This window comes from Mycteria americana, chromosome 18 (genome assembly GCF_035582795.1).
Source record: "Mycteria americana isolate JAX WOST 10 ecotype Jacksonville Zoo and Gardens chromosome 18, USCA_MyAme_1.0, whole genome shotgun sequence".
Lineage (NCBI taxonomy): Eukaryota > Metazoa > Chordata > Aves > Ciconiiformes > Ciconiidae > Mycteria > Mycteria americana.
This window is the reverse complement of record NC_134382.1, coordinates 11,626,455-11,654,268: the sequence shown is the minus strand read 5'-3', so window position 1 is coordinate 11,654,268 and position 27,814 is coordinate 11,626,455. Positions and strand designations below refer to the sequence as shown.

At 43.6% G+C, this 27,814-nt stretch overlaps 1 protein-coding gene across 28 annotated transcripts in view; it reads right to left on the bottom strand.

Moving 5' to 3' along the window:
* The window catches only part of SLC45A1 (solute carrier family 45 member 1), a 78,663-nt gene that overhangs the window by 15,577 nt on the left and 35,272 nt on the right, over positions 1-27,814 (bottom strand). For 21 of the 28 annotated variants that reach the window (XM_075520361.1, XM_075520377.1, XM_075520376.1 and 18 more), the window contains one exon: positions 18,825-18,886. In XM_075520361.1, the coding sequence (XP_075376476.1) occupies positions 18,825-18,853 (29 nt within the window). In that variant the 5' untranslated portion in view covers positions 18,854-18,886. Of the gene's footprint in view, positions 1-1,336; positions 1,973-2,031; positions 2,085-3,476; positions 3,664-4,779; positions 5,161-17,937; positions 18,050-18,824; positions 18,887-27,814 lie in introns of those variants that run through there. The other 7 variants (XM_075520367.1, XM_075520366.1, XM_075520371.1 and 4 more) reach the window with 6 other exon arrangements.

Here is a 27,814-nt window from a genome sequence, read left to right as displayed (position 1 = left end):
CCATGGACCAAAGGCTGCTGTAGCACAAGGATGGCTCCACATCACCCCACACCTCTTCAGGAAAACCCTCACAGCTGCACACTAGTAAGCAAAATTATTTTGTTTACAGTTCCCCTCGGAAAAGAATCCCAGCTGTTCTGCTACTTTGGCTGTACAGAATGCCCACAAGTCTCCCATTTTCTGCTCCTTCCTCCGGTGCATTTCACACACCAGTCTTTCTTCCTGCAGCCCTTAGTCTATGCAATGCCATTCTTTGCTGCATATCCCCAACTATTATCAAAAGCAGAACTCTGTAAACACATATTTACCATCACACTGACACAACAGTTGTTAAGCATGGTGGGATGATGCCCTACATGGAATGATCCCCAGCTCCATGCAAGCGTCCAAAGCATCCAAACATTGCACAATGCAAAATTGAATGCCAAGCACCTCACAGAAGACTGCAGTTGGGGTAACTTGACTGTATTTGGGGCTTGACAGGGAGGAGGATGGGCGGGAGAGAGAAGACATCTACTGAAGTATTGCTGACATTGTACCACAGGTTTCCTCAAGACTGCTCCTCTTCCGACCAAGATGCATATCACGTAAGAGAGAAGAACAAGCGATTCATAATTGTAACTACATGCCTTGACAACCCCCATCTCATGAGGCACCAACAGCAAGCTGCATTTTGTTGGGAAAGCTCATTAGACACAAAGTCCCCTAGACAGACCAACAGAAGGAGAAGCATACGGAGACTTTGTGAAGATGTCCACACCGGTGTTCCCCTTGACACTGTTTTCATAAATTACTGAAAACATCTTATGACCCATGTCTTTCATAAGCAGAGTACTTACTTTGCAGGAGTACCTTTATCAGCCTTCAGGTCAAAGTAATTCCCTCACGATGAGAATTTGTTAAAAATTAGGAGAGACATACCAGAAAAAAGACCTAACGAAAACCCAACCAGATCCACAACGGATGCTCTAGCGACCCTTTTGCAGAAACATGACAATACAGCTGTGCTAGCACTGCCCTTCACCACTGAGACACCTTGCCATTTGCACCCAGGGTACCGATCCCTGTATTCATCTATTAGTTTCCTTTCAAACTAGATCCTCCTTTATATTCCTGCTCTGTACTGTGCATTGCGAAGAGATTGTATTGCGAGTCATAAGTGGCAACATTTAAGTGGCAGAAGGAAAGAACCCCTCTGCATGGCTCAAAAATACACGTGGTGATCTGCAATTACTTGGAATGAAAGGCTATTATCGACAGTGTGTCACCAGTCCAGCAGCAAGTCAGCATAAAACTGTGAGCTGAGCCTGTATTCCTCATTGCCCGTTTTCCTCACCTTACGAGTCATTCACCAGAGGACATCTTCAAAGGACTTAAGCCTGTCCTCAGGTGTATCTAGCTGGTGATCGCAGCAGCTTCAAAGCAGGAAACCTCTCCTTCACCATGGAAAACAATTAACGTAGCTGTTAGCTTTCACTGTCAATAGTTATTTGTGATTTTTGGCACTCGACGTTTGTTATAACAACAACTGTGCATCTCAATCTGCAGGGCCTTGGCGATGCCAGCAATGTCACCTACTCCCTGCACAGTCAAACGCCTGCGCGCAGCCAACACGTGTGGTGGGCAGGGACCGGCCATCATCGTTCCTCCTGGGCATCTCTACGCCGAAAATGAGTTTTTCCTTCTTTGGCAGAATCTGGTCCCGATTTTTCTGCGGTGGGTACCGAGGGCTACAACGCACCAACAGACATCGGCCTTGCGGGGAAAGGCCGACCCTGACCCTGGCCCGCCGCGAGGGCTGCCGCCTCCCAAACGCCCCTGTCAGCCGAGAACGAGCCGCGCTGCCCGCGCTGCGCAACCGCCCCGGGCCGGGGCCGCCGCCCCCTCACCGCCCTCACGGGCCCCAGGCCCACCGTGCGCCCCGAGCGGCAGGCGCGCCCGGAGCCGCCAGCAGCCAGCGACCCCCGCGCCCACCGGCCCCGGCCCCGGCCCCGGCCCCCACCGCCGTCGCTCCCCGCCCGGCGGCCTCACCTCCAGCGGCGCCCGGCCCGACCCCCCGCACTGCGCCGCGCGGTGACGCCGGCCCGGCGCCGGTGACGTCGTCCCGCGCGCCGGCCCCCCGCCATTCGCCGGCGGAAGCCACCACCCCCCGCCCCGCCGGTCATTTCCACAGACCTCCCCCAGACTGGCGCTGGAACCGCAGGGGAAGCGGATTGTGACAGTAAGATCTTCAGCTGGAGCGGAGGTATTTTTTTGACAGGCTCGTAGAGTAGATGCCGTAGATGATGCTGCACTTTTCGCTGTTCTAATTAACAGTAGCGCGCAGTCTTCCCCTTCCGTGGGTAAGGCGATTTGGCAATTTTGTTTTACAGCGCCATATTTTGTGCTCTTATGTTCCAAATTTCCTCATGGTTTGCAAACAAAGATGTCATGATGTAGTGCAGTCTGCTCTGTGTATTCTTAAAAAACTTCAAACTCAGGGCATTAAGCGTTAAGGACGCATAATTTTATCTCCAGCAGTTACCATAACACTGCATGAACCCTTAGTATATATTAGTATTTAGCTCTTGCAGAATTTATTGTAGCGGAACGATGGCTTCTCTGCACATAAATCACTGGCCACAGTAGGAATAAAAGGTATTGCACCATTTGTCTGTAGAAAACTAGCTCTCATTTATGTGGCAGGTGGTGCAACCACAAAATCTGAAAAAGAAGCCAAAGAGCACTGTTCAAAGCAGGTGGGGTTCAGCTAGTGCACGATTTCATATAAAGCCCGACAAGAAATTGTGTTGTTCAATTTTTTTATGTCAATTTGGCCATTATATTGGTCAAGTATCATTCATCAGTGTTTATGTAATCCAACAGCAGTGTAAAGGACCTATTTACAACACTAAGGGTTACTCACTCACAGCACAATGACATTCATAGGGCAGAAGGGGCTTTGTCCTGGTCTAAACAAAAGCGGGACTGGGTTCCTCACCTATCCTCACAAATGTTCTTCCTCAAAACCGCATCCCAACCAGGACATCAACAGTCACAGCAAAACTTATCCCGTTACTGGTTTCTAAGACGTGGCCCTGTGTAAGCACATTGTTCCCAAACTGACCCCAAGATACATGCCTTAATTCTGCCAGACTAGGTAAAAGCGAGCAAGAAATTTGTCAAGCACCAGCACTGTTGCTGTCAGCTATTTGATCCAGTTCACCTTTTCACCTCCTCCTTCGCCCATGTCAAAATGCTCATGCAGATAAACTAAACACAGATGGCAGAGTCAGTCTGATGTCATAGACATCTTTGAGTAATGGAATCATCCCAAAATACACCTATTTGCCCCAAACAACACGTATTCTTTTTGCTGCCACGCCAGACACTGTTGCAGGCTTCTATCGAAGATGCTGCAGGTTCCTCATTTGACATAGATTCTACTCCCAGTCCTGGCAGATGTGAGGCAATTTTGGTACTGAGATGTCCCTCACCTGTCTGTGCTGAGCTTTTCCTTTCAGCTCCCCAGCTATGGGACTTCTGGAGCCTACATCAACCCCACCTTGCCACACGCCACTTCTCAGTGCTGATGCCAGATGGCTGTTGCCACAGGGGGATGCTGTGTCTCCTCCTGCCAGAGTGTCTCATCCCCAACACAGCAGGCACTGCTCCCTTTGCTGCCTATTGACAGAACAAACTGGTTTTAGAAGCCACATTCTTAATGAATCGATTAAAACCAATGCTGTGGCTCTGGAAGAAAACCACCATGTTCTCATTCAAAACCACAGGCTGACAGCATCCCTTTTATTTACATGCCTCCAATGCCACAGCCACTGGAAAGATCCTTCATGCTTCTGAGCAGCAAAGGCAAAAAAAAAGATTTGCAACCCTGAGGACGAAGGGCAGGAACAGGGGAAGGTCCAGCCAGGTGGCACAGCTGGTAGGAGAACATGAGCAGGCAGGTCTCCTGCCTGCCAAAGGGATCAGACAGGTGGGCCAAGAGACGGCTGTTGTTGGGAGGAGCCATTACTGTCAGCAGTCGTTGTAGTAGCACCAGCTACAGCCCACCCAGCTTCTAGTGCTCAGGGACAGCTAAATGGCATGTGAGACTATGGCTGTTGGACCACCCACAATTGTTTGCTGCCTTCTTTGCTCAAGCCCCAGAGTCGGCCATCCCTTCAGTGACCATAAGTGAGAATACAGCACAACAGCCTGTGCTCCCACCAGCCTCACTCCCACCCACCACCCCCACGTGCTACCGCGCTCTGCAAACACTGAGCAGATGAATGGGGCATTTAAGAGCTCCATTTCTTGTCATCAAGGACGACCTTTTGTTCCACCTGGGCACAGAGAGTGGGTTATATTATTAATGCTGGCAGGCAGTCACGGCCATTGCATACGATCATTTGTTCCCTGTGAACATGTTTGAGACATTAAACTCATGTTTATTCCATGTTCAATTAAATAAATGTCTGCTCAGAACTTACAAGGATTAACTCTCACACCATTTAGCAGTTTGTCCACTTGGGACGGTGGGACAAGGCACTCTACTCCTTCCCAGGGTAACAACAATGGAGAGAACGAAAGCAATTCCTGCTGTGCATTCATCTATCAGCATCCTTTGGGCTTTAGACAAAACAGAAACCACAAATCTCATCTCCTCTGTGAGCTTACACATAAATTGTTGTTGAAATGTAAAGATACTCATTTACTTTGTACTAACTTAACGCAATAGCATTCAAAAGAGCGAGTTTTGGTGATGAACACCTGCTATGAATCTGCGCTGTTCCCTCCTACCTTCTCTGGGTACAAGATGTTTTGCATTCATTGAACTCTTTTGTTAAGTCTTTCCATGAAGCAGCTTCTGACAGCGTATTCACCTCTCTGCTCATTTACAGCTTCACGTTAGGCTCACTGTTTCATTTGCCAGAAGACCTCATTATTTGCGTCACTCAGATCAGGACCATTCCTCTGTTTCTTGGAAACCTCTCTTACTATTCTCATAATCCTTTTCTCTGAGGTGAACATTAGGTCCGGTCAAGTGGAATTCTGTGCAAGCCACCAACAGAGAGTATGTTGTTCTCTTTCTTGAAGAATGGGGTCTCAGTTGTGTGATGTTGGGTGTTCCATTTTCTTTTTTCATCTTAAAATTAATTTTAAAACATCTTTCGGTTAGGTTCAGTGGCTCCACGATGTCATTCAGCGATCCACCTGGAACTGGCAGCTTCTTTTCCAAGCATGACTTGACTCTTTTTGGGGGAGGTACAAAGTCTTTACCAAACAGACACACTGTGAAAGTTGTTCTGTGCTCGGGGGCTGCCACTTCAGTATACCCAAAGGCCACATGAATCCTGGAGCAAAGATTAATCTACGTTCAGTGACCCAAAGAGGCAGAGGCCCGATGAGTTACAAAGATTTTATGTCTGCGGAGGGTCCTGCGCATGCCCTCCGCAAGCTATCCTCCACTTCCTACAGAACAGCAGACAGCCTGCTCTTATACAAGCAAAGAAGTCAAGGAAAAACTATGCTGATAGAGATCACGCATGACCCCTCTTCCTTCAGAAGGGCCATGAACACGCACGTTCTGCACTGCTGTGTTTCTGTGGGAGACTGTGGGCACGGCCGCAGAGAGCTCCTCAGAACAAACCATACAGGCTTGCAATAGTGGTACAGCTTGGTTGCCCTTGACACAAAAGGGGTCACCTTGCCAATATTGTAAGAAAACCTCAGAAACTGTATTCCCTTCTGAAGACACAAGGGGGGAGAAAGGCTCTCAAATGAAGTGACTTCTTTTTTCTTTTCTAATTTAGCAGAATTCACTTCTTTGAAAGGGGGGGAAAGCTGCTTAGTTTGGAGGACTTCAATTTGTCCCCTCCGGAGCTCCACGACAAAGGAGGTGGGGTGGCAGGGCAGCAGGTTAGGAAAATCCAGAGCAGCGTAGGTTACAGAAGAATAATTGCCAAGCCTATCTCAAGTCAGTTTGCACGATTTCCAAGTCAGTGATGCTGTCACATACTGGACAACTGGAAAAGACTAAAGCTTCCCTGTGTCCAGAATTAAACACTGCGTATTTCTTGCTCCTTAGGAGGAAAAAGTGGTCTAGCTTAATCTATCATTTTTGACCACCCCAACCTGGTAATAATACAGAAAGAACTAAATGTCCTTCTTTTCCTACTCCACATTGAAGTGACAAGTTAATTATTGTCCATGCACTAAAGTCTTTCAAAAGGAAAAACAAAAAAGCCTTTGTCTTGTTTGGGAGAATGAGATTCAAGGTTGCAGGGGCCGGGGCGGGGGGTGGTGGTGGGGTTGGGGTGCCACTCCTTATTAGTTAATTATTAAGCAGAAGGGTTAGATTAAAGAAAGCACTCAAATTTATGAAAAAGTTTAGATCTCTCTCACATTTGTTGCCAACGTTTAGCTCTCATTGAAAGAGTACTTGATGGAGTCAGGTCTGCTGCACTAGGCCTTAGTACCATAGCTGATTTGGCAAAGTCATTGCCAGTGATATATACAGCATGTACGCTTTTCAACACATGATGTTTTTGTAGTTTTTTAGAGAGAGAGATACATATATATACGCATACAGACACAATGACTTTCTAAGGTTCTTTCAAGCTGTATAGGATTTAGTGCCATGGATTCAAGACATTTGTCTAATATAAATTAAATTGGCCAAGAAATTTTGGGTGAGTTTTCAGAAGGGATTAGGGGAGAAACAACCACTTAGCTTATGTGGCTTCGTACAACAGTTTCTTTGTTTGGTTACTGCGTCTGAAATCACCATGTCCCAGTCTGTTGCATCTTCCTATTCTACTTAGGCAGTCTTTGTATTTTAGCAAAAGCACACTTTCAAAAAGCTACAGTCAGGAACTCTTCCAGCAGAGAAGTGAGATACAAAGATCTCAGCTCATCTCCAGAGAACAAGGTATCAGCATCTGCATCACATCCTCTTTTACACAGGCATGACTCCAGATATTTCCATATGCATAAAACCAGCCCACTGATTTTTCACAGTACTTTTGTAGGAAAAAAAAAAAACAACAACAAAAAAAGAGGTGGTTGATGCCCCATGCCTGTCAGAGTTTAAGAGGCATTTGGACAATGCCCTTAATAGTATGCTTTAACTTTTGGTCAGCCCTGAAGCGGTCATGCAGTTGAACTAGATGATAGTTGTAGATCCCTTCGAACTGAACTATTATATTCTATTCCCCAAGACTTCTTTCTTGAGAACAAGAAAGCAGTGTGATTACTCTAAGAAGCTATGAGTAAAGCCCTGTACACTTGCTACTGAGCATCAGGCTCATCTCGTAAATACAGTCTTTTTCCAAGCAAGTTCAATGCTCCAAATATTCCTGTAATCCCCAGAAAGCTTGGTGCAGCTCTTCCTTTTACTTAGTATATTCCTCATTCTGTCCAGTGCAGTTAACAAAAAGTCACATTACTGATTAACTTTCTGTCCTGGTTTCAGCTGGGATAGAGTTAATTTTCTTCCTAGAGGCTGGTATAGTGCTGTGTTTTGGGTTTTAGTATGAGAATAATGTTGATAACGTTATAAAACTGATGTTTTAGTTGTTGCTAAGTAATGTTTACACTGGTCAAGGACTTTTCAGCTTCCCATGCTCTGCCAGGTGCACAAGAAGCTGGGAGGGGGCACAGCCAAGACAGTTGATCCAAACTGACCAAAGGGCTATTCCATACCATATGGCATCATGCTCAGTATATAAACTGTGGGGAGTTGGCCAGGGGGAAGCGATCGCTGCTCGGGGACTGGCTGGGCATCGGTTGGCTGGTGGTGCGGGGTTGCATCACTTCTTTTTTTGTTTTTCCCTGGGTTTTGTTCCTCTCTCTCCCTCTCTCATTATTTTCCTTTTCATTACAATTTATTATTATTATTATTTCAATTATTAAACTGTTCTTATCTCAACCCATGAGTTTTCTTACTTGTGTTTTTCAGATTCTCTCCCGCATCCCACTGGGAGGGGGGAGGGTGAGCGAGCAGCTGCATGGTGCTTAGTTGCCGACTAGGGTTAAACCACGACACTTTCTTAGGGCAGTGTTGCAGTTTTCTTGGTGCGATCATTCTTTTGCACCAGAATAATTTAAACAGGTGCCAGCTCAACCCTAGACTATTTGTAAGGGTGATGAGTTTGCAAACCAGGGACCAAGACGTTTCTTCAATGGCAAGTTCATGACAGTCTTACGCTTATTTAAAATCAGTTCTGCCAATGACAAAAATTGCAAGAGTTAGAATCATACAATATCTCAAGTTGGAAGGGACCCATAAGGATCATCGAGTCCAACTCCCTGCTCCTCACAGGACTACCTAAAACTAAACCATATGACTAAGAGCGTCCTCCAGACGCTCCTTGAACTCTGACAGGCTTGGTGCCGTGACCACTTCCCTGGGGAGCCTGTCCCAGTGACCAACCACCCTCTCAGTGAAGAACCTTTTCCTAATGTCCAATCCGAACTTCCCCTGACTCAGCTTCATTCCATTTCCCTGTGTCCTATCACTGGTTACTGCTGGAGTTACCTAGATGAACACAGGCATTCATCATACAGGCTGAAGCGCTCTCTAAATCCCAACTGTCCTTGCTCCTTCCGCAACACACTTTTCCTGGTCACTTCCAGAGCCAATGTCAGTTTGTTCTCTTCCCTTGAACTCTTCCTGTACATGTATTCCAGGTACATGAGAGCTTTTGCTCCATTGGTAAATACAAAAGGAACTCTGCTTTCCACAAGAATTATGGTATCAGTTGCAGAAGTAAATTTATATTTCTGTTAAGCGCCCAGTCATGACAATAAGATCTATGGCCTATGGTATTGAACACAGTGCAAATACAGAGTAAGACAGAAAAAAAGAAGCAAGTTCAAACAAGGTGAGGTGCATTTCAATTACACGTTCTTAACGCTTATATGTTAAGAGGAGCTTACCACGTAAATTACACCGCCCTAGCATCCCTTACATGTCAACTGAGTAGGCGTAAGGAAGTTGGTGGGAGGCTAAGACAATGTAAGAACATAAAGAAGTCTCATATATGCCAGTTTGCACATCACCTCCATATCTGGCCCTTAGCATAGTGTCATATGACTTTAATAGCACAGACAAATCAGTTCCTGAACCTGGATTCACCAACCTCCTACGCTGGCTATATTAATGGATGCAATGAAACACTTAAAAGGGCACTTTAATTTTTACTTAAAAGAAGGAAAAACACGACCAAAACAACCCCCCAACAAACCCACACCCAAAACACCACCAGAAACGAAACCCAGTATTTTGCCACAGAATGAACAGCAACGGTAACAGCACTGATCCATTTGCATTAAAACTGAGCTGTCAATTCACTGGGAAAATAAATTCAACATAGTGAACTACTATACAAGATAAGAACATGAATTTTTAAAGAAACAAGTATGCATGTTCTGACAACTGCTGTCTGCACTTTGTAAGTCTGCACTTGTGTGGATATAACAAAGTACAAAAGGAGTGTGTCTGCTCCCATCCTTTCCGGGGACAGAGCAAATCTACCCTGTTCTTTTCGGGTGCAAGGTGAGGCCTTGCTCCTGAAACAATCCACTAAGAAGTATCTTCAAGATACCCCCTGACAAATGTGTCAGGCAACTACAATGCACAACATTGCACGTAGAGCTCTAATAATAGGAAAAGAGAGAAATGCCCCCGACTATTGAGAAATCCACAAAGCAGGACATAGTCTTGGACCGTAGTTCAAACTGTTTTGTAAAACAGGTGAGACTTTTTTTTTAAACAAGTGAAGTCTTTAGTAAATAACCAATTTCGTTTTAGAAAAACTGGAATGCTGTCATGATACAAACGAAATGTCAGTAATCTATCAGCCTAGTCTACAGTTGCTGTATCAGACAAAAACCAGAATGCCGTGGCCCCTTCTCAAGCCTTAGAGGATAATTATTCAGAAAAATTTCACTAATGCCACACTTCACTGAAACCATTCAAGTGTTGTGCAGTGACAGCCCAATAGTTTTTCTTCCACTGGTTTGCCCTTGATTTGACTCGTGTTTTGGTTCAGATGTGCGATTTCCACGCTAGCAGTGTGCATGCATTTAGTCGTTGGCTTTCCTCAGCTTTGTGCAGTGACTGCTCAATGAGCATTTCTATTTGCTTCTGCAGGACAAACTAGTGCTGCCCTCATAATAACGGGAGGACATTTACCTAGCTCCTGCCCTCACCAGACAACCACCCCTTCAATGGCTGGTCTCTCTCTGACAATGAAAAGCCAACACAGTTCAGAGAATTAGTCACTAGAGGGCACTTAAAGAATCCAGAAGATTGAGAATGCACTTGGTATCATAAGGCTACAGCCCTACAGTTTAAAGACTCCAAATGACGAGTTTTGTGTTTACTTCCTAACCAGCTCCTGCGACCAACACCTGAAGATACAGAACCAGGGAAATAATTTTATTTCAGAAGATCTTTATCATCTTCTGTTTTTCCAGCAACTGAATGAAAGAAGGCTGAGGAAAAACCCTTCTCTGAGGCAGCATGCGCGCTAGGCTACATTGACCGTGCACTTCTGGACAAATGCTGAACAGAAGTGTTAACTGCAGGCATGCAAGATATTTACCGTGCAAGATATTGGTGCTAAGTGTCGCTATTGGGTGCAGCTTCAGGGAAAGAGGTGCAGGAACACACAAAGCAGTGTGGCAAACTCACTGAAGTACAGTATTTCATGTCACTGCGATGCCTCAAGTGGACTATGCATTTCACAAGAGACAAGGACGTGATTATGCCCTGAAGACCCTGCAGGTTTTTTTCTGGATGCGACAAACCACAGAAAGGTGACAAGTAGTATGTCGGGAAAGCAGGAGTGAGAATCCTGGATGCAGGAACTTGCGGTCACCCAGAGCAGGCACAGACTATGTATATTTTAGAACTAAACTAAATTTTCATTTAAAGACAGAGCATAAATAGAGATTACTGTCATCCCTGCTATGTTGCCTGAACAGCTCAATTCCTTGCTTCTTGTATTAATTGTGAGCTGCAGCTTCCAGCCAGTAGGTCCTGTCATTAGCAAGATCAAAGTTTTCTTGGCTACTGGATGTCTTATTTCTGTGATTCAGTACACTTCTGATCTTCTATTGGAGAAGGAAAGCAGAACTCGCATGACCAGTGAGTTCTGGAAAACCTCAAATCACTTCTTTTGTGAAGGCCAAGTGCAGGGCAGCACAAGGAAGGGCCAGGTCACTGCTGTACCGAGGGCTGACAGGAAGAGGTGGTAGGGTGAGGCACTGTGCAGACGGCAGGCCACAGCACCCGGCTGCAGGCAGGCATGGCGAATGGTGACCCCGGCAGGTCCGTCACGCAGCATCACCCTGGGCAGGAGAGGCGGCGAAGGGTACCAAAGCGGTGCTGCACCAGGCTGCGATCTCAGCAGCTGCACCGGCAGGGGCTTGGGCTGACTCAGCAGTGCCCAGACAGAGACAGCATACTTGGAGCTCACGGAAGAAAAGCAGCATGGCACCGAGTGGTACGTGGTGCACACTGCAGGAAGATCGGAGGTGCCCCTGCCTCCTGCTAAGCATTCATTAAAACTTTGGTTTATAAATTGGCTCTATACCTTGTCTAAATTGACTTTGGAAGCCTATGGGAAGTACTGCCCCACTTCCCTGTGTTTACCACAGGGGAAATGAGAAACCACCAGGTCCCTGGGGCTAATTACTTTCTTCAAAACCCAGCATTGCTCTATGTTTCTGACTCAGTGCAGCATTCATTTTTCTGCTGAGATTGTATCTATATCGCATTACAGGATGAGTTGCAATAGCACTCGATGTTAATTGCACTGCACAGACTGCTCCCTTCTCTCCTTTATACCAGTCATCAAGAAAAACCAGAAAGTCTACTTCTGCTGTTTTTAATTTAGCCTCTTCCATCCATACAGAGTGCCTGTCAGACAGGAGAGGCAGGGGCTGTCATCCCCTTTCTGCCTGAAAGTGGCTAGCAACAAGGCAGAGACTATAGGGATGTCTACGTGCCATCCCAAACAATCAGTAACCTTATGGAGCCAGACAGATGTTGGGGTGCAGTATGGCCACTCGGTGTAAACCGATACAGACAGGTGCTTTAATATTCCTGGATGGCCCCAAAGCCACTCTGTCAGCCTTCCTTGCCTCTCACATCCACTGAGGCAGAGAAAAGGGCAGAGATGAAGTAACAGAGAAAGGACACCCCTGTGCCACTCTCAGACCTTGGCAGTCTCTTCTAGGGCCTCTGTCTGCCTAGAACACCAAAGCAACCTTCAAAGCACCAGACTACAGCCATGAGCAGACTTCCACAGAGCACAGAAACAAGCAGGGGCTGTGCATCCTGATTTGACAAGTGTACATGGCTCAGCAAATTCTCCTATGGGAACTAAATTTGAGATAAATTTGAGAATGTTTGCTGGGTGATGAGTACAATTTACCTTTCCCTGGAGCATGGTAAAAGGGATACGGGTTTTCAGCATCTTATCCTTACTTTGTTTCCCTCCTAAATGTCCATCTCCGACAGCGGTATTCCAGCACCCCACCATGTCAGAAACAAACATTTATATGATATAAGTCATTTGCTAGCCTATGATCTCCCACTCCCCTTCCGTCACTAGCAACCAGGACTTCTGTCACTTCCAAGCATTAACCAGCATTGGTAACTACCATTTGCTCTGCATCATATGTACACAGGGGAACAATATGGACCTGTAGAGTGCTCCACACTTTCAATGCAGCATATGAATAGCATTTGAAGAAAATTGATTCATCGGTATAGTGGAAAGCAATGACTGTGGGACTAGCATGGAGGCCTTTGGAGATCTTTTAGTGAGATCAACCTCCTACTAAAACAACAGGAAGGCAGCCATACTAGATCAGATCACAGTCCTGTTTCCACAGGGGCTACTAGTGGACACTTAGTTGCTGCTATTCACAACCCTGCTTTTTGCTTCTACTGGTCTAAATAGACTATTCACCTTGGTATTCAATTTGTTGAGTGTTTTCAGGTAAGCCAAAGGGATGCAAGCATCTCCTTTCTTCTGATTTCTTACTCTTTCGTTAAAGGCCCTTTCCCTGTTTGGCAACCGATTCTCAAGACATTTTCTACTCTCCCCCATCAGCAGTAAAGAAACTCCTCTGACTAGACTCCAGCCTGCAACATGATGTTTGCAGTCTGGAGTTGCTCTGGGGTTAGCATGCATTTTCTTGGCAGAGAGGAGAGAAAAAAAAAAAGAGAGAAAAAAAAAGGAGAGGAGAGGAACAGAACATTCTGTCAAATAAACATTTGCTAACGCTCTTGAGCAAGAGAAATGGAACAGGTAGCAAACAGTAACCCAGATTAACTATCTGCTAGGGCAAATATACAGCATGCAAAGGTTCCCTGTACACTGTTTGGATGGCATTTCTGTGTTGAGCCTGATACACTGATATATTAATTGATCTCTCCAACAAGAGCCATGACCTTTGGATGCAAAATTGGAGGTCAGGCCTCAAAGTAATCTAATTAGTCTCCTGCCTGGTAGAATAAAAACAGGCTTGCTGTTAGTTTGACTTGTCTACTTGGGTTTTTTCCCCTCTCCCATGAGGAATAAGTGATTTCTGCAGGTATACAGTTACTCAGTTTCTCAGTAATATTATCAACTCTTTGGGTGTAGGACTAGCAGAGCTTGCCAAGAATCCATGGGTTTGATTCTATATGAAAGTTTAGTGCAGCTTCTAGGTCAGCTTTATGTCTGAAGACCGAACACGTAGGAATCAGTAAATGAGTAACTGGTTCCCCTCTTCTAAGGCTCAGCCACACAGAGGCGTTCCCCAGGAAGGGGTCTGATCGCAGCCCTGGAATACCTTAACCAGCAGGCAGTATTTTTCCCTTCTAGGCCTGGTACAGATGAAAATTACACTGGAGCCTGAGTCTAGCTCTGGGGGCCACAACTGAAAGATAGCATTGAAAAACTCGGTGTGAAGAATGGCAGAAATGATTGGCGAGCTGGAAAACATTTTGCAATAATCTAATTAAAGAATTCTATCTGTTGAATTCCTGAATAAGACACAGAGCAAGGGCTTCTAAAGCAACTGGTCCAACCAAGGGCTGAAAATTAAAGCTAAACAAATTCAAATTACAAGTAAAATACATGTTTTTCAGAGTTAGAAGAGATCAACCATTGCAATAAGCTACCGAGGGAAGCAGTAGACATGCATGCTTCTGTGGAATACATGCATTAGTCAAACAGAGATCACTGGAGGAAGAGAGAATATGGGTGGAAGATGCTTTTGCTATACGAGAGCTCAGTCCACGAGACTAATGGTCCTTTGCAGCCGTAAGGAAGAGAGTTTTGCACCTCTCTAACCAATCTCTTCTGAAAGACAGTAGGGACAGAGCTAGATCACATCCACTTCACACTAAGCCAATTTACCATCTCTTGCAAAGTCAAAAAAACCTCCTTCTGAGGTCTTATGGTCAGAGAGAAGAACATGATAACCTCAAACCAATTTCTTCAAACAGACCATATTCTCCTGGCTCTCCTTTTCACATTGGCCAAGATGCTAGACAACCTTCCCATGCCCAAGTGACAAATGCTTCCAGCCTCCCCCCCTTCCCCCCCCCCTTTTTTTTTTAATTAAAAATCCAAGTGCACTAGGAGACTTGCTTATGTGATCAGGCTACATGGAGACAATAAAATGGGAGAACTTTTTGATCAAAAATAAAGTGGACATCCCAAGATACTGGAATATGGGCTCCTTTAAATTTCAAGTATCAAATAACTGTCTTCACCATGCGATACAGAGATCAGATTTCGCAGCTGAAGAACAGGCATAAAGAACAGAGGTGAGAATTAATATTTGAGATTTATAAAACATAAAGTAGATTTTTGTCACTATCTTTTGTTTCTGAGCAAGTTGGATAGGAGAAAAACAGGTTTGATACAAGTGTCTTCCTGCAGATTAACTTGTTACCGTGCTTTGCACAGCTTCTCAAGCCACCCACTTGCCTAAGGAGAAATGTTGCCACTGAATCTAGTCCATGAACCTCAGATAGGCCCTGCTCTTTACTTTCCATGGATGATAGTAACAATAACGCCTCGACACGCAGCTTGCAGATACAGGAGCACGTAGTCTTATTATGATATTAGTCCTGGGAACTTCGTGCACACTATACATTCTCCCCAACAGAAGACATGACCAGGGCTAGTCTCTCCCTCAGCTTTGGAACATACTGGACCATACTGAGTCTGGACATCCCCTCAGAATTACCTTCCCCTGAGAATTTCAATAGGGCAGAAACATGTAGATTCTTTTAAGACCTTCTGTACTGTCAATAAAAGGGAAGGAAACAACCTATTTTAACTGGCAGAGTCAATGTTCATGATCTTTTGCAATGTCCTCTTTAATTTAAAATCAAACCTTTCTATGAAGCCAAAAGAGACTGACTCTCTCTCCTCTATTCTAATATGGTCTGAGATTATTGTGATCAGACCAACACACAGAACTCCTGCCACGGGAACAAAGCAGATCTATCCAGCAGCAGCATTTTCTCAATTACACCGTGGTCTAACCTCACTGCAGAAGTTTGTCCCGGTGAGCATGTCGCACCCTTTTCAGTCCTCCATTCTAGGGTTTCAGGTTTCCCTGTGTTTTCTGTTGCAACAGCATTTCTAATGCCCTGTCCTCTACCTATTTAATAACAACAGCATTGCTGTGGACAGGTGTGGTTTTTACCATTACCAGTCTTGCAGCTAAAACAACTATCCATGTAGTAGTATTTCTGTACAGGAAGAGGGAGCTAGAATTCTGACGTGCTCTTATTACACATATCATTCCCAGAATTGCCGAGTTGGACAGCTGGCATAGACAAACGCCACTTCTCTACGATGTTCTCAGAAAACACATGCATCTCACATTGCCTCTGCTTGTTGTACGAAATGGATCTGCGGCCAGATCATCGTCATCTTTGTTATTCTTCACCAAAATGGAATTTGCTTCCCTTTGCAACTCTGCATAAACCCACCAGCACTTGGACACTGCCTACCTTTGTGCACTCCTTCATGGATACTTAGAGGTGAAATGCACCTGACTGGAAAGAAAGGTTTTTTCATGTGTTTGTTAGCTCAGCCACAGCTACAAACTCCTGGCAGGAGACTTTCAAGAAAGAAGGAGTTGGGAAGGGAAGTTCTATGAAATGGACTGTCCACATTCACAGTTTATCCTCAGAAACCCCAACTGTCACCTTCTTCTATGGTCAGCTGACAGAAGTCATGAACCCCATGTCAGCTAAAGCGTATGTCAGAACAGCTGCTTGCCTCTTTGTTTTGCACAGAGCGTGCACCTATGTAGCAACACACATTACATAATAGTAAGTCAAACTAAAAGGAGTCAGATTGCTAAATCCATCCACTGTGTGGATGAGATTTTTACTTCCATCACCTGATAATTTAATTGCTCAATTAGCTCCGCCTGAATGCCTTGGCTGTGGTAGAGGAACATTCCCTTGCAGGTCACAGTAAATCAGAAGACAGGAGGCAAGTAAGCAATGCAAAGGTAAATGATTCCTCTACAGCAAACCAAGTGCATTGTCCAATTGTATTTTCTCTCCTGATCTGCTCCTTGCACTAGTGTTTTAGGGACAGAACAGGCACCAGACAAATAAAAGACCATAAAACTCTGGTCAAAAGCCAGTATCATAGGAGGCCTCCCCTACGTGGTTTAATCCCAAAACTTTCTTAGCCGATTCAAACCTAGCTCGTACATTTCTTTTTGCATTTCTGAAATTCCACAATATGCCTAGTTTAGGTAACAGGGTAATCTGCTCGTTGATGAGGACTTCAAAACATCTGCTGCATCACTGAACATTATACTATTACTGTCCTTTAGCCAAGAGGCAAGTGGAAAAGATGCCATTAAAGTGGCAATTATTGATCATCCTGGAGCAGAGTGGGGCTGACTGGGGGCCTGTGGATGTGACTCTTGTGCATCAATAGACCATAGCACAGAAGGTTTCGGTTGCAATGAACGTGGCCTGTAGGTAGGTACAACTTGATGGACTTTGTAACTAGTTTTTTAGACTTAATGAGAAAGTAATTACTTCTGCTGCAGAAGCAACTCTTCAGTATACTGCAGGCACCCAGATCACAAGAAACTAATTGTATCATAGCATTCAAAGAAATCAAAGAACTTGTGGTTACCAGAGAAATCTGTATTTGTAACAGATTGGCTACTGTGTACAAAGGGCCTGGCTCTGAATAAATGCATTGGACACACAATTCCGTTCCGAACAGTTCTTGCCCTGCACTTTACACTGGAGTGCCTGCTTCTGCCCACCCATAAATTCACCACCACTGATCCAATCCATGACCAGAAAATCTGACTCACTCATCCCTTCCTCTGGATAGGTACTGGCACTTGCCCTCTTTCCCTCACAGCTTGAAAGTGACTTAAAGCATTTTCTGGATAGTGGCTTTCCCAGGCTCCTATTTCTGGATCACACTGATTCACAGGCTACACTGCAAGCAAAAGTACCAAATGGACAGATACTCAGAGTTTGGACAAAGTAAGTGGCATTCACTGTGCTGCCTTTGGGGACTAATTTTAAACAATATTAGTAAATACACTTTCTCCGTTTGTTTTTTTAAGGCATTATTCCTTCTGAGGTAAATCATTACTGTATGCCCTGCTGTGAAATATGACCCTAATGTGCACATCATTTATCTGTGTATTGTCTGGGTCTAATTTAGTCCTTTTCCTGTCTCTCTCCCACCTGTATTTCTGTAACACCAGTTTTACTAACCATCTTCACTGGAGACAGGAAATAAATTGTCATTCATGAAACCAGCATGAACAAAGATCAGGAAAACATGTCAGAACAAATAAGAATTCTTCAGGTACAGAACCTTAAGAAAATCAAGGGGCCAAGAGGTGAGCAGGGGGGGCATTACTGCAGCAAACTACACATACCTTAATCATGCCCTCTTTCATCTGGTGGGTCGCACCAGAACACAAAATGAAGCTACAGCAGTCAAGTTCATAGCACTCTCCTGCTGCTGCCCATGTCAAAACCTGAGTGCTCCTGTACAATTAATGAAATTGTGTTGTTTTATTTATTTTATTTATTATTTATAAGTTAGACAGGGGGCAAAAATTTCTATTAAAAAGAATTTGAAATTGCTTAGGGAGTTAGGAGAGTGTCTATCACTGGAGACTTTTAAGATCATCTGCCAGGATGCTTGAGAGCAGGTTAGGGTGATTAGATCCTGCCTTGGGCCAAGGAGATGAAATAGAGGAACTCTGTGACCTTGCAAGGTCTTTTTTAGCTTTTCCTGGAACCATTCAATGAAAACGGCCTGGAAAAGCAGCAAACTAAAAACTGGTAAAAGAGACACTTCTGGTCTCTGTTCAGCTGTGGAAGCAAAAAAAGCCAAAAGAGGCTTGAAAAGTCTACATCTACCAAAGTGACGAAAGATAAAAGAGTTTACAATTGAAGTCAAAGACAGTGAGTGCTAAAGGGAAAAATATCCTCTGCTACATGATCCCTATTTAAGGTCTTCTCATGAACACCATCATTAAATCCCTACCCATATTATCATTTTAAATAGCTCCTTCAAAACTCCATTTGTGAACTTCCCCCAGTAGTGCTCCTTGTGATCATCATGAGAGTTCACATTAAGTCATTCCGCAATGCGCCTTTCCTAAACTCCTCCCTGAAGCCACTTATAAAACAGGTAGAGGTGAAACAGAATTTACTCGGCGATTACTGCCCCCCTTTTGCTTTTATTTAGGATGCAGTGTCTCCTGAATTCTTGGTCATTAGAAATCATCAGCCTGTTGATTCTGCAAGTACTCACCGTGCTAGAAAATCCTGTTTCTGCCTCATGCCATGCAAAGTCTGACTGAATGCTACTTTGACCTGAAAAACAAGAAACAAAGTAGGTTTGTAGCCAAACCTTGGGCTGCCAGCTATACCTGTGACAGGAAAAAGATGCATCTCTAGCAATCAGAAATTATATTTAAAATGCATCTTTTCTTGGTCAGATCCTATAAATCAGGGCAGTTCAAAAGAGGTGAATTTAATTAGAAAACACTTGTCCCAAATGTGGTATTGACAATCTTGGAAATTCAAGATTAATGGAAGCCAGAAAGGAGCTAAAATAGGAGCAACTATACATAACCAGCTTGGGAAACAGGTAACAGAAGTAAAAGACAGTCAGGAAGCTGGGGAGGGGGTGAGCCAGGGGGAACCAAACAAATACCTGCCAGCAGATAAAGACAATCAGAAGTGTTTAAATATGTTAGGATAAAAACAAATATAACCAGTGATAAAAACATCTGTAATAATCAGATTGCCCATTACTACATTCATAGGGTAAAAATCTGTCAACAGTAATACAGAAAAGGTAGATATTTCTCGTAGCTATTTCTGCTCTGGACTGCAAGACAATGCATATCATATCATAGCTTAAAACCAACAACTCAGACTGGTATTTAAATAGTACCAAAGGTGAGATATTAGTGAATCAGCACCCCACGAGATGTCTGAAGATCTGATTGCTGACACTGAGTTTCTGCAAGTCATTGAAAAATAAGTCAGCTCCATAGGTCAGCGAGAAAGCTAATCTCTAGAAGTATAAACAGGACAATCCAGGACTAAGAGCTCAACAGCAGTCCAAAAGGGGGAGAAGGAACTCCCTTTGTGCGGAAGGAGGGAGAGCGTTCCAAAAGCAATCAGCTGCCACCTAGGCACTACCTGGCAGACCACCCATCACAGTCTCGCCAAACTGCTCAGCTTCCCAGGAAGCCGCAGGCACCAACATTTTCACCAAAGGCCTTAATAAGAAATGCTCGGGGTTCTGCATTCAGTCAAAGATGCTCCACAGCCACCAACCGATCAGAGCACCTACATAAAAGGTGGCGGTTTTGTTCATGATGAACACTGAGCTGGGAGGAAGCTGGGCTGTAAAACAAAGTTCAGTACCAGTGCAGTAGGGTACTGGGACAAAATTCTCTCTCAAGTATTTGGAGGCAATAGCCAGGAAATAGCTAAAACACCTCTAAGTCTGCACCACGGAAAACTGTTTACTAAAAAATAGGAATACTTTTAAGAGTCATGAAGACTTTGGGAAGTCTTGCAAGAAGGAGAGATGAAGAGACAAAAACCTGTGGCTTATGGCCTCCGACTAGAACTTCTCTGCTAGTAAATAAAATGCTGTGACATCAACAGTGACAGAACTCCAAATAAAAGCAATTTTAATTTAAAAACATTTGGATTAAGGAAACACAATTGTAGCTTAATGTATTTGGGACACAATCAGAAAGCCGCATTTAAGATGGTAAATGTGCCTTTTTACCCCACATAACCTACAGAAAAGTCTGCAGAACATTTCAGTATAAAGATAGAACATTCTGGAAGAACTTGATTATTGTTACTTTACATATGAAAAGTGCTTCTATTCCATTCTTTGAGATTTTATCATGCAAATCACACAAATGTGGGTGACCCGAACATTCCAAAAGGCTTAACACAATTTTTACCGTGTTTGCTTAGGCAAATATTCTGATACCTGTCACCAGTTCAAACTTAATCTTGTCCCAGGGTTAGAAAACAGGTCATGGTATGTTATGTTTGCCATTTTGTTGTGAAACTTCAGTGCATTTTCATACCAAGGACACATGAAACAATTTATAGGCCAGCTGATTTCACTGGTACCACAGTTTCCTCTCGACTGCTACAGGATTCCCACATATTTGTGCACTGAAGAATAATTTGGTCCTTTAATTGTTTACAGTACCTAGGAACGATTTCTCTGACTGAGCCTGAAAGCAGTGCCAAGTTTTAATTTCACCATTTCCTGCAAACCTGAACTGGAGCTTGGTAGAAAGCCCCACAGTTCTGGCGTTTGAGATCCCATAGCATTTTAGGTTTTCTTTTGTGTTGCAAGCTCATCAGATTTCAAGCGCATTTCCATGTTTATAAAGCAGTTGCACTGACCCAACACAAATGAATAGGTGGAAAGCCACTGGAAACCGAAGCACCACCAGTTACCTGCAACTGAATACCATTTCTCAGAGAGACAATACAAGATGCTGATGAAATGCAGATATTCACTTTTGGAACCCTGTGCTGGCTGGCGAGTTATAAGCTTTCACTTCAGGCTGCAGCCATCCACCAGCTGACCTGCTGCTGGCTACGAGTGATTCAAGCACAAATGGGGCTGACGCCCCTGCCCTCCCGGTTCTGCAGCTTGTGACTCACGCTCGCACCCCCGGCTCCCGGGCAGGCACCCCAGGGCCTCCCCTTGGAGCTCTGATACGTGCTGCTCCACAGTACCTCTCCTTGCATTCAAAGCAACCCCATGCCCAGAGTGCCTCGGGAAATCTCAGTTTCAGCAAAACAAAGAAGAGTGAGGAAGCTTTAGCGAAAATATCTTCTACTTTGGATCCGGAGGAGTGGAGTGCATCTGCTGACTAACAGCGGGGATGGGACGGGAAGAGAAGGCAGCTGGCATCTCTGTGAGGGAGGAGACACGTTCCTGAGTGATGCTGCGGGCAGTACAGGAAAAGCTGTCATCTTCAGAAGCACATTGCCTGTCAGGGATCCGACACCCACTGCTTCCACAGCACCAAACGCTCCTTTCCCTCCTGGCTAAAATGCATGTTAAATATGATGAGCCTGCAACACTAAAGAGGAGTTAAACTACAGCTAGAGCTCTCCACTTGGCTAAAAGTGTTAAATACAAATGGAAAAACTTCACAAGTATTTGTGAAGCCCTGAAAAAGAAAACCCAGGATACGCAAGTCCATTTGTAATAAAGTGACCTTCTGTGAAAAATAAATGCAAATGGACCTGATGCTCCCCTTCCTGAGACCCCCACACACTGCCCAGAAAGCAGAAAGCCGTTTTTGTGAAACACCACCAGGATTCACACATGTTCACAGGCTCACTGGTACCTCAGCCCTCTGCTAGCAGAGGAGGAGAGCGGAAGTGCAGCCTCCCAGAAAAAGGCATGCTCAGGGACAGGATGGGACACAGCAGTTCTGACACTTTCTGATTTAATTTCCTGAAGAAAACTTTTACATGGTCAAGATTCGTGGATCCCTTCAGGCTTTCTGGGGTCAAAGGCATGCAAATTCCCAGGAGCAGAATCTCCCAGTGCTATCAACAACCACAAAAAAGGTTCAGTTTTTTTTTTCGATTCTCTTCCTTGCACATGACCAGCCAAGACTACTCCAAGTTATCTACCTGCTTATGACCGAAATTTCTTGTCAGCTGCTAGTCAAGTGCTCCACAAGTCTCCAAACACCATATACCCTTCACCTTGTGCCTCTACTACATGCATCCTCACCACAAAGCAGCAACTCAGTCTGCCCATACAGATCATGGCCTAGACAGCTGCTGATCAGGATGTGGAGGTATCAGCCACATCCTGAAAATGGACAGGGCCACAAGGTAGGACAGACAGAATGGCACTGACAGACCTGTGAGTCAGAACACAAGGGAGAAATGAAAGGTGTTGTCGACAGCATGAGGAGCCTGGAGATAACAGGGAGCCTAATTGCTAGACACATACAGAATGGTGTGTATGGTAAGGTAAAACCCCTCCACAGCAGCTGCCCTAACATCCTCTCAGGACACATTCCTGAGCACAGAGTCTCAGTGTGGTGTATTTGTTCCACTGCCAGGACCAGTGTGAACAGCTTTTTAAGACCGCCATACAGGAAGGAGGTTTCGGCGAGTCTTTTGCGATTATTAGTTATGTTAGAACAGACTGGACCTTTGACTCTCTGTTAACTTTTTGAGTCAACTCCATGGGTCACCAGCCAGAAAACCCAACATGAAATGCAATCTGGTATTTTGTTAATAATATACTCTGTGTTTGTTCATGCTCTTTAATCACATGGGTTTTTGCTCTGTGGAACATCCTGTCTCTCTGGCCTAAACCAGTTTGGAGGTAAAGATGCTTTGGACTGAATCCAGACTACACATGTATACTTTTGTCTTGGTCTGGAAACCCTATGTCAATTTAAAATCGGTAGAGTTTGTATTACTGTATTTTCCTGAAGAATAAAAGGAACCTGCTTGTAAGACATATGAACAGATAGCCCTGTGCCCCCCCTCCAAGAGGAAACCCTTCGCCTCTTCAAAAACAGGAAAAAACTGAAGGGGAAAGGTCAGCAGACTGATACATTTGTTAAGACTAACTGCTCATAAGAAGCTATTCATCTATTGCTACTGCTATGTTTCTTCTACATCAGCAAATGTGGTAACTTTATTTTTCTGTATTTTCATGCTAAGGTTGTAGCATTAATGTTTCATACTAAAGTGCTGGGTTTTTCTGGTTTTGTGCAGAAGGTTTTGGTTTTTTGGGCATGTTAAACTAATCTCAAAAACTCGTATTGTGTTTCTACTTCCAAGTATTAGGAAACCACCAAATACGACTCCAAATCACTGACTCTGTTATAAGCAGAACATATTATAATTAAACTTACCACTAAACTGCTAACACTACAGATTCATGGGTAACTTTCACAAAAATTCTGGGTTCTACCACTGCTGCTTCCTGAACCATGCATAACCTGGAGAGTATGCACGATGCCCACTGAAGAAGGGAATATTCCAACAGCAGCAAATCCTCTTTCGAGCCCCATCTAGCTGATTCATGCTTTCACAAGTTGGATAGCAGGTTTTTATTATGTCACTTGGATTTCTACCATGTCACTCAAAGTTTACAGAGCGCCTCAATGCTTCTCCCTATGCCCCAGTTGTGTAATACCCAATGGATAAATTATTGAAACTGTGTCAGCATACTCGGGGGGGGGGGTGGGGGGGGTGAATACCAACGAAACCAAAAAAAAACCAACACAACAACAAAAAAACCCTCAAGATTTCCAGATCCCAAAAATAAGAATAAACTGCTTAATTAAAAAACTATACTAACGTGAAGTTATATTTTATAATAAGAGCCAGTAAATAACTGGACAAATGCCATTTCAAACCAAATGCACATACTCTTTGTAACAAACAAACACTAGCGTAAAGGAACCAGGACTGACTGTCAGGAATTTACAATAAAACATTTTACAGGGACAGTTTAATTAATCTGAAGAGACCTATTCTGAAACTAAGCAGATGATCAATAATTAGCAAAATTACTGCAAAATTACTATCCATTCCAAGACTAAGTGCTGTCATTTGGAATGTTTAGCCATTGTTCCCCACATACAATGTTCCCTTGAATGTTCCCCACATACAAGCAAGCATTTGGTTCCTGTTTTACAGGCAACGCTCAGGTTAGTCTTCACTGTGGAAAAGGTACAAAAGTGTCCTTACTATTAACTGTCATGTTGGACATTAGCCATAAAATGACATAGCTACTTATTGCTGGAGATCCACTATTAAACGGGATTTGTGGTTTTAATCTTTCATCATAAAACAGATTAAATTTGCACCTTTGTAGAAGCCTGAGCACATAATCCCAATAAGAGACTATTTATCCTACAGAAAAATAACTAAATGTTTGATTACTGATTTTCTGAGCAACAAATTCTGGTTTTCTGGTCAGGGACACTATTTCTTATACGTATTTTAAAAAGCTAATGCTAATTAACACACACAGTATATCCAGTAAGAATGCTGGTGCTTATATGCTGGGGCAATGAGAAGGGATCTGCTGACTGCAGTACAGCACTCCTAAGGACATTTGTGTCACTTAATACGGAAATAACATGGGTATTTTATATAGCCGAAAATTTTGCATTTAGGATGAATACAAATGAAACGGTACTATTTGGAGCCATTAGGATCACCGTGAATGAATGCCATTCTAATTGACACGACTAGATATGACTGAGACAAACTCTCGTCACCTGTGCATGCATGTATTTGCAAACTGAGCTCCTGAAGCACATTGACTACAAGGCATTTCTAACGCACGTAGTTTGCTGCAAAGAGGCATGTACTAGAACTGGATATTAAGATTGGGCATCTCTCCTGACCACCTAATTTTGTTCTGCTGATGCTGCACTTGTGTCAGTTTGATTTTGTAAACTGACTTCTACCCAGCCTGCCCTCACAGTAAAAGGTGCTCTTCTGACCAATGAGGAAATACCGAATACAAACTGCACAGCTTGTTACGCTGCCATTTTAGTAGAAAACAGAGTTTACTGACCTATCAAAGAAAGCAGCTCTGTGAGCAGCAGAAATAGTAGAACCCAGGTTTACATGGATTTTGCAGCTCTTGCCTGATTCAAAGTTCTCTGCTGTCCTCAACTCAGGCCAATAAAATTCTCTTCTGCTTCTTGTCACAACAGACTCCCGTGAAATAACACACCGGCTGCCGCACTTGCGCAGAGAAACCAGCTGACAAAAAGCATGGAGAGACAAACTTGACAAGGTTAGACTCAGAGCATTCTTGCACAACAGCTCCCTATTTTCCAAAATGTATATGAAAATAATTATATCTAAGACTACATTTCTTCTCAATTTGCTAGAAATTGTCATAGATGGGATTGTACTCGTCCTCACCAAATGCTCAAACGCCCATCTAAAAAGCAATTTTGAGGAACAAGAAACACGAAATTCTGACATTCAAAATCTCTTGCTTTGTCGTTAACCCTATTTCCCAAGTAATGCTCATAACACAGAAATTAAATAGAACTAAGTATTACACCTTAATTGCTAATATTTCAATTTATTTGAAAGCAAATATTAGGACATACAAAAATATTAAATAGGTGGTCTGAGAACTCAGGACTTTTTATTCAAAGGAATACTATTTATGGAGAAAAAAAAAAGACATTTACCTCATACAACCTGAGTTCTCATTTCTAGTAGAAATCTTCTCCCTGTTAACAAGAGAAAACAGAAACTAATGTCTCCCCCTTCCCCCCTTGGTATCCTATCATTTAATTTCATTAAAATTCAGGTAGCATTGACATCTCTGGACACCTTTGGAGGGTAAAAGACTAGTATAAAAGCTCACTCCCAAAAACTCAATGTTGCCCTTAAAGCCCAAGTTACAGTTACAGATCTGGCAGTCTGTGTCTCAGTTCTAAGTCTTTTTACAGCCTGTATGATAGATACCATCCATCCTAAGCCTATAGGCCTGCAGCTGCTGTGAAAATTTCATGACAGTAAAGCCATCTGAAGAAATAACAGCACAATACTCTTGTCCATAAGGTATATTTTAGGCTTGCATAAAACCTCCTGTAGCGTGTTTAAATTGCTATTCTTTTTTAGAACTGCAGGAGACAGAACAAGGAAATGGCTTTGTTAACACTTCCACAAAAAGCAGAGTAGAGATCCTTGGGGCAGCACAGAGCAGCTGTTTCTGGTGAGAAGCAGGATATACATATAGATGACTGAATTGCTGAAGACTGGGGAAAACGCAGGAGTAAAAATAAACGTTAAATTTCACAGGCTGAAAAATGTCTGGGCTTGTACATACCTTCTCTCCTCCCCAGGAGAAGAGGTGCAGGAGAGGACAGTCCCTGTCTTTCGCTTCCTCCCCTCCTCTCCACAGTTCTGCCATCCAAATCCCCTTCCTCTGTCCCAATACCCGCCCTTTCCCTCCAGCAGCTCTGTACTTCTGCGAGGTTGTCATGCAGCGCAAGACCTTTGTCTGTCTCTTGTCCTGCCTTAATGTTTTTAGATTCCAAAAGGTTTCTGCAACTTCACTTTAAAAGCAACACACACTTCAAACTTCTACAGAGCTAACTTTTGTAAGTAACAAAACTTGTCTGACAGGTGGATCTTGAAAGAGAAAATTCTTAGAATTTAAATCTGGAGAAGACCAATGTGATACTCTGCTGTGATCTGACACCACAGAGACCTGAAGTTTTACACAGTCCTTTCTGAAGGCAGAGTGAGTGTGAGCTGGATAAAAACCTCTGGAAGAAGCCCAGACAATGTTTACAAATTTCAAATGACAGAATAATCACCTCACAGTAAGAAGCACTAGTGACAAATCATCTTCATTTTTCAAATACTGTGCCTTTTAGAACTAGTGAATGAATACTTTTCTTCAAGGAAAGGCTTATGGGGTTTTTTGGTTGGTGGGGTTTTGTTTTCATATATATATGTATCTATATGTATGTACGTATGTATGTATTTTCAATCTTTGATCCTGACAGTTTACATGTAGTTTTCCTGGAAAAGTTGGAGACAATCCAAAAGTTCAGCAGTAATGCTATGGTGTATCCAAAAAATACCTGGAGTCAGTCCTACAAAGCTCTTTAGAGAAGAGAAGCAGGAAAGTATTTTAAAAATACCAGCTTTAAAACTCTCCTACTTGAGATAGGTCTAAAAAAACCAATGCCAGTGTTTTGTTTCAAGTCTGAAAACTTAAGGTTGGATGAAATCCAGAAGGACTGAGTGAATTTAAACAAGCAGGAAGAATCATAAATTTTGCTTCTGGAAAAAGAAGCTGTGTTTTGCTTGCCAACAGGACAACAATAAACCTTCCCAAGAGGGAAGGAGATGAACAATAGTTTTTAAGCCACCCATCTGCACAGTCTTCCATGAAATTTTGAGAAGTTAAAATAATCTTTTGGAGATGAAAGACTAAAGCAGAGAGAGTGTATCTCTGGAACAAGTAGGGAAATAACATGTGAGCAAAAACACTGAACATGACTTGCAGTGCTGCACATACATAGAAGGGCCACACACAGAAGGACAATCCCACACAGCATTCGGGTAACCCCTAGCATGAGCAGCAAAGAGCCTATTTCCCCAAAGGCACAAAAGGACAAAACTTTTTCAGTATCTCCATGTGAGATGACTCCTCTCTTACATTCTAGCCCTGAAAGTCAATTCACTTCCCCCCATCCCCTGACTTTGGAA